The 8,039-nt window shown below is 44.4% G+C and overlaps 1 protein-coding gene across 1 annotated transcript; it reads right to left on the bottom strand.

The window, feature by feature from the left end:
• Positions 1-724: 724 nt before the first annotated feature.
• LOC125046901 (collagen alpha-2(IX) chain-like) lies at positions 725-7,685 on the bottom strand. The gene is made up of 4 exons (XM_047644905.1): positions 7,647-7,685; positions 4,055-4,136; positions 2,462-2,641; positions 725-1,062 (listed from the first exon to the last, which is right to left on the bottom strand). The coding sequence occupies exons 1-4, from the start codon at positions 7,683-7,685 to the stop codon at positions 725-727; spliced, it is 639 nt and encodes a 212-aa protein (XP_047500861.1).
• Positions 7,686-8,039: the final 354 nt, after the last annotated feature.

Here is an 8,039-nt window from a genome sequence, read left to right as displayed (position 1 = left end):
GTGTCCTGTCCAGTTGTTTCTTCCCCAGGAATTTCTTCGCCCGGAGTAACTTCCCCAGATATGTCATCATCAATTTCTTCACCAGGGGTGTCTGCGTCAGAAGATTCATTACCAACAATGTCTCCATCAGGAGTTTCATCACCAGCGGTGTCTTCATCACCAGCGGTGTCATCACCTGCATTATCTTCGTCAAAACTTTCATTCCCAGCAGTGTCTTCGTCAGGAGTTTCATTACCAGCGGCATCTTCGTCAGGGGTTTCATCACCAGCGGTGTTTTCACTAGGAGTGTCATCATCAAGAGTTTCATCACCATCGGTGTCATCACCAGACGTGTCTTCGTCAGTAGTTTCATCACCAGGAGTGCCTAACCCAGAAGTGGTTTCACCAGGACTGTCGTCACTAGATGTGATTTCATCAGTTGTTGCATGAGTATCATCACCAGGAGTGTCTTCCTCAGGAGTTTCATCACCAGTGTTTACTCCAGGAGTGTCTTCGGTGGATATCTCTTCATCAGTGGTTTCCTCTTCATCAGCTGTTTCTTCGACTGGAATGTTTTCATTGTCTGCTTCTTCACCAAGAGTGTCATCCCCATTAACATCTGATCCTGAAGTGACATCTGGTCTAAGAGTGACCTCTGGACCAATAACTGGTCCTGAAGTAATACCTGGTCCTGCAGTGTCTTCTGGATCCATATTGGCATCAGATTCTGGAGTGACATTTGGCATTAGAATATCTGGGCCTGGGGTAACTTCCGGCCTGGGGTAACTTCCGGGCCTGGGGTAACTTCCGGGCCTGGGGTAACTTCCGGGCCTGGGGTAACTTCCGGGCCTGGGGTAACTTCCGGGCCTGGGGTAACTTCCGGGCCTGGGGTAACTTCCGGGCCTGGAGTGTCATCTGGCCCTGGTGTGACATTAGGGCCAGCAGTATTATCTGGTCCTAAAGTGATATCTTGTTCAGGAGTGACATCAGGGCCTGGCGTGACCTCTGGGCCTTGAGTGTTCATTGTGTCTTGTGTTGTCTGTACTATTGGAGGCTTTATTTCAGGCAGTTCAGTAGTGGTTGCTGAAAACGAAGAAAAGTGCTTATTATAACATGTCTGCTGACTCATAACTTTTAGATCCTTTCACTTGCACTCACTCTAATTTAAAGTTACTCATTCATATATATGTACACACACACACACACACACTGGTTAAGTGTGTCTGTGAATCTACGCCTCCAGGAAACAAGGGAGCAGGCCTGGACAAGGCTAATACGGAAGACAAGTTGTTGCCCATGCAGCAGGATCCCCTCCAAACGAGCAGCATGCCACTGGTATTGCCTTATATTACCTGCCCAGGATTAGGATCTGGTTCTTTCTTATAGAGGAATTGCTTTAGCGGGGATTCATCGACTTTTCTTTGACTAAGTCACAAAGCAGTGCAGACAGGAGTGGTTACTACTACAATAGTATAATGAGTGACGATATTTATGTATGCAGATAAAATAGGGGTCCCCACAAAAATAATTTTAGTTATGCTAAGTCACAAGAAATACCATTGGAAAAAATAAAGTCACAAAATATGCCGTAAATTATTCAGTAGTCTCATAGCTGTTATTATCGGAAGGAAACCAGCCAGAGCATTTAAATAACCTGCTTGCAACCAGATGTGTAATGCTTAGAATTTTGTTCCTACTTAATTTGATCACTTAATTTTGTATTCCGAAAAGAAAAGGTTTCTTCATCATGACTTGCAATGATCATAATTCGGACTACAATATAAAATCACCATAAGTTGTCGCGAAGTTGTAATACACTACTCTAGGTGAAATCATGAGCGATCACATCTTTCCTCAAACACATTTTCCTTGTTGCTGTTGCTAATGTTATTGTTGTTGTGTGTGTGTGTGTGTGTGTGTGTATGTGCGTATGTGTTTTCTTCCCCCCCCCCCCCCCCCGTTTTAGTATTTAAGGAGCGAATTGGTATTCGATTGTTAAATACTTGTTGGGTAATTGAAAATAAAAAACATTACATGACATGGGAATGCAGCGCATGCAGCATGACTATCACACGCTTGATAAGTATTTTTGTATTTGATTTGCAATTCTTTATCATTTACATTTCACCGTGCCTAATAGCCTCTCTCTCTCTCTCTCTCTCTCTCTGTGTGTGTGTGTGTGTGTGTGTGTAAATATATATATATATATATATATATATATATATATATATATATACGTATATATATATATATATATATAATATATGTATATGTGTGTGTGTGTGTGTATACGTATATATATAATATATATCTGTGTATTTATATATATACATACACATATATATATATATATATATATATATATGTGTGTGTGTGTGTGTGTGTGTGTGTGTGTGTGTGTGTGTGTGTGTGTGTACATATATATATATAATTATTTATACACACACATATATGGGAGAGAAGATTTGCATACACGCATTACCTTTTAAGCAGCATTTGCAGTTCTCGCCCTTGCACGGCACTCCTCCCAACTCGCCAAACTTGCACTTTTGTTTACACACACCCTGGAGTTCCTTGCAGGCGTCAGTGGTCTTACATGGCAAGCAACACGTGCACTCTGAGCCAAGAGCCCACTTCTTCTTCTGGTCTTTCTTGCACTTGTCTCTGCAGAGGCCAAAACACATGGAAATTTAAAGGAATCTCGTTTTTCCTTCATTTCTCAGTAAACTTCTTGTGTGTGTGTTTGTTTATATACAATTGTGGGTAAGAAAGACAAAGTTATAGATTTGGATAGTTATAGATTTGGATACATCATATATGAATATTTATATATATATATATATATATATATATATATTTATATATGTTTATATTCCAATGTCATCACATAATCATTTTATCTTTCATCTTTTATTCCCCCCTTGATATTTTTCCACGAATATCTCATCACTGTCATTCTGTAATCATTCCAACTTCATTCCGCTATGATTCCACTATTTCTTTACTATCAGTCCACTATCATTCTAATATTATGCGACTATCATTCCACCATATCATCATTATCATTTTGGAGCTAACGCCGACAGAGGCGCATAGCCGCATCCACCCTCCGCTTCCACCTACAGGGATCCCTCATGGCGAGCCGCCAGGCAGGGGCCCGGCCCATCTCTAGTTCCTCACGACAGGTTTGATCGATCTGCCCAAGCCGCGACCTTCTCGGTCGTCCCACAGGCCTCCTCCACCCAGGGTCGCTTCATTGCTAAATGCATCAAGAGCCGCCACAAGGGTTTCCAGAGTTTCAGAGAGTACGGCAACATCATCGGCAAAGTCAAGGTCTGTAACCTTGATATTGCCCAGAGTTGCTCCACAGTGACTTTGGACAGTAGCTCTACCCAGTATCCAATCCATGCAAGTGTTGAAAAGTGTTGGTGCAAGAACACAGCCTTGCCTCACACCTGAACTAACAGGGAAGAAGCTCGACAGGCCCCCACCACACTTTACAGCACTTTCAGTGCCTGTATACAGGTTTGCTATTAGTCCAATAATCCTTATTGGAATTCCTCTTAGTCTCAGGATCTCCAAGAGAGATTCGCGATGCACCGTGTCAAACGCCTTCTTGAGATCGATGTAGGTTGCGAGCAGCCCACGTCCGAACTCACGACGGCGCTCTATAATGATTCGAAGCGCCAGGATGCGGTCTATTGTGGACTTACCAGGAGTGAAACCAGATTACTCCGGTCTTTGGTGCTTCAACAGGTGGTCCCTGATACGTCTCAGTAAGATGTGTGCGAGTACCTTGCCTGGTACACTGAGCAGTGTAATGCCTCGGTGATTGCTGCAGTCCCACCGATCCCCTTTCCCCTTCCAGAGAGGGATGACCACACCCCTCAGCAGGTCAGGGGGAAAGGTACCAGTCTGCCAGGACCGTCTTCATCAGGAGTTTCTTCCTCGGGAGTTTCTTCCTCAGGAGTTTCTTCGTCAGGAGTTTCTTCCTCAGGACCGTCTTCCTCGGGAGTTTCTTCCTCAGGAGTTTCTTCCTCAGGAGTTTCTTCCTCAGGAGTTTCTTCCTCAGGACCGTCTTCATCAGGAGTTTCTTCATCAGGAGTTTCTTCCTCAGGAGTTTCTTCCTCAGGACCGTCTTCATCAGGAGTTTCTTCCTCAGGAGTTTCTTCCTCAGGAGTTTCTTCCTCAAGACCGTCTTCAGGACTGCATGCAAGCCCCTTGCCATAGGTTCTCCACCAGCCTTTAACAATTCGGCTGGGATGCCACAGACACCTGCTGCTTTACCACTCTTCAGCTTGGAGATCGCCCCCCTGATTTCGGTCAGGGAGGGTGGATCCTCGCTGATGGGTGGATCTGGCAGAGGAGTCTCAACATTACCCACATCCATGTTAACTGTTGGTGGATCAACCTTATACAACTGCTCAAAATACTCAGCCCAACGCACACGCACCCCATCAGGATCTGAGATTATCTGGTCACTTGCTGAGCGGACTGCAGTCGTCTGTGAGGGGGGGCTTGGAGTTCAGCTTTCTCAGAGCTTGGTAGGCAGGACGAAGGTCATTTACAAGGAAATGGCTTTCGACCTCCTCTGCAAGACTACTGATAAACTGTTCCTTATCCCTTCTCAACAGTGACCTAGTCCTGCGCACCAGAGAGCGGTGCAAGGTGCGATCCCCTGACAGTCGAGCCGCACGACAAGCATCTGTGGCTTCCAGTGTCTCCTGCGAGATGGAGTTCTGTCTTGTTCTTGGGCGTTCACCAATGGATTCCTGAGCTGCATCAAGCGTTTCACGCTTGAAGGTATCCCACATAAGAACAGGGTCTGTCTGGCCCTCGAGTGCTGTGAGACGACCAGAGATAGCCTCGGCAAACCCCCGGGTACACTCGTCCTCCCTCAATCTGTCCAAATGAAACCCCCTAGGGTGTTCATTTGGGCGACGGGGGTTTCTAAAGTGGACCCGGAGAGTAGCCACTACTATTCTATGATCAGTTCCACAGAACTCAGCGCTTCGATATACCCTGCAGTTCTGGAGGATCCTCCATCGAGTGCTAACGAGGATGTGGTCGATCTCCTTGGCCACTCTACCTGTATCGCTGTACCAATTCCAGCGATGCGGGTCAGAACGCTGATACCAGGAGCCAGAAATCCTCAATATCTGGGACCTAGCAAAGTCACGGAAAAGGAGGCTATTCTGGCTGCCAGCATCAGCTCCTGAGCCATGAGGACCGACAGACATCTCGTAGCCAGCTCGATCACAGCCAGATACCGCATTGAAGTCGCCCAGAACAATACGAATATCTCGCCGAGGACATCTGTCTGCCACAGATGCAAGTTTGGCGTAAAACATCTCTTTCACCTCAAGTTTATATACATCCGTAGGAGCGTATACAGCAACAAGAGACATGAAGCCAAATGAAAGCTTCAGTCTCAATACCATGATACGCTCATCGACTGGAGTGACCTCAACTACCAAGGGTTGAAGTCTGCTGGAGATGGCTATGGCTACTCCCTGGAGATGGTGGCCATCGCTGCGGCCCGTACCGCTGCCAGGTCTTCTCACCTCCGAGAGAGCAGCCACCTCAACTCTCAGCTGTTTCAATTCCCTCAATAGTAGTGGTAACCGATCGTCCTGTCGCAGGGAACGGATGTTCCAAGCCCCCACTCTGACAGTCCGCCTAAGGTCTAACCTCGGGCAGTCACTCCGGGTGGGCGCCACCTCTGCCACCCCTACCGACGCCGCCCCATATAGAGGAGGTTGATTGGCTGCAGGCCCCATAATCCACCTGCAGGGCTCCCTGGGGCTTTCCCCCACAAGCATCACGCCAGGCTGGCGGCCGCTGGGACCCAGCTGGGATTGGGGGTAACCCCCCCTCCCCACCCGAGTCCCAGCGGTCGCCAACCCAGAGGGACCCAGAGCCCACCGTACTTGCTGGGTAGGAGGGACTTTAGCCCTTCCCCCAGCATCAACAACTATATTGGTCGTTGCCAGTGGTTATCTCGGGGAGGGCCGACTGGCAAGGCCTGCCTCCCCACAGCCGCCCATTAACCCCAGGGGGCGCGGGGGGACAGGAGTTAGTACGAAGCCAGGGCGTATCCACACGCCGGTGGGCCATAGCTCCGTACCTTTAGGGCCTCCTGCTGCTCCAAGAGCCTCCACAGTTCAGCCTAGGACCGCAAGGTACCTAGTTTCCATGGGTGGCCACGAGGAGGCACTGTAGAAGTCTTGATGATGGAGAGGCTATGAGCTGGCAGGGGAGTCTTATGCATAGCTGCTTCCTTTTTCGCACCAGGCTAGCCAGCGGTGGCACCATAGTTTTACATCTTTCAAGTATTATCCTCTTTTTATTCCAAGATCTGTGTGCTGTTATTTAAATATTCTTTTGCAATACTCTACTCTCTAGTATTATTTAATGTTCATGCACCATCATAGTATCATCTTTGCACTCCTGCTCTACTGTTGTTTCACTATCATTCCACTATCGCCCTTTTGATTTACAATGTGTTATAATTCTTGTATTTATTAACTGTAGTTTAAACATTACACCTTTATCATTCCACTATTGTTCTGTTAATCTTTTGGTATTCTGATATTATGGTTCAAATAGCATTCCCCCATTATTATTCTACCGTTACTGAATTCCATAATTATTACACGATTTTTCTAGGCCCATTTTTTATTATTATTCCACTACCACTTAATTGTTCTGGTTTTATTCCACATCATCATCATCATCATCATCATCATCATCATCATCATCATCATCATCATCATCATCATCATCATCATCATCATCATCATCATCATCATCATCATCATCATCATCATCATCATCATCATCATCATCACCATCACTATCACCATCATCATTATGAGTCCTCCCAGCCTAGCCACTATTTCGTAACATAAAACATGTGTATCTCATAATACGGTAAGTACAACTCTGCTACTACTAGTCATATCACATCCACTATTAATATTACTATCATAATGGGAACAGTAACTGCATTTATTATAATGACAACATCATATAATTTTATCATTAAGTAAAATGATCTAACTTGGCTTAACTTACATTAGCTTGAGTTTCCCTCCCCTTCCTGAACATTTCTTTAGTATAAACTTCTTGACGCACTTATCTGGGGAAAGAGAGAAAAGATGCTGATTATTATAGTAACTGTTTGGGGATCCTGATTTCACTGTGTACCAGGTTTGTTTGCTCTTTCCTCATTTGAAAAAACGTAACGTGACTTACTTTTCCTAACAAACGGCGACTCGAGATCTGCATCTGAAGCAGGAAACATAATTATCAACGCAGCAGTATTGCCTCATTAAAAGTATGTACGAATATATATATATATACATATATATAAACATGTACTTATGTATATGTATGTATATATATACACATATATATAAATATATATATATACATATATACATATATATGTAAATATATATATATATATATATATATATATATATATATATATATATATATGTATGTGTATATATGTATGCATATATGTATAAATATACATACATATATACATATATGTATATATACATACACATATATATGTATGTATATCTATGTATGTATGTATGTGTGTATATATATATATATATATATATATATATATATACACACATAGATATACCTACTAGATCTATATCACCAATATCCTCCGAGGTGGAGATCATTATGCGCACGGCCTTCGTGTTATTGCACATACAAAACACTAGTGTGGACGAGAAACCCGAGGGTCTGTACACACTACCAAATCCCCAGCGATGTCACTTGGCATTTAAAAGACAGTTCCCTCAACTGCAGCGAATCTTGCACGCCAACAAGAACCGATTTTCTTTAGCATTGCACTTTAATACAACCGCCATATCCCCGAACTACTACACTGCCGTCTACGTATGATTCTTCAGTAAAAGGGACAGCCCCTTCTCCGCTATACTCCTGCTCCCTCTACTTTTCACACAGAGCCACCAAATATGAATGGTATGACTGACTGTGCTTCACTGTCATGGATTTCTTCAGACTAATGT

This window comes from Penaeus chinensis, chromosome 39 (genome assembly GCF_019202785.1).
Source record: "Penaeus chinensis breed Huanghai No. 1 chromosome 39, ASM1920278v2, whole genome shotgun sequence".
In the NCBI taxonomy this organism is placed as follows: Eukaryota; Metazoa; Arthropoda; class Malacostraca; order Decapoda; family Penaeidae; genus Penaeus; species Penaeus chinensis.
Note: the sequence above shows the minus strand (reverse complement) of the source record. Positions and strands in the feature narration are given on the sequence as shown.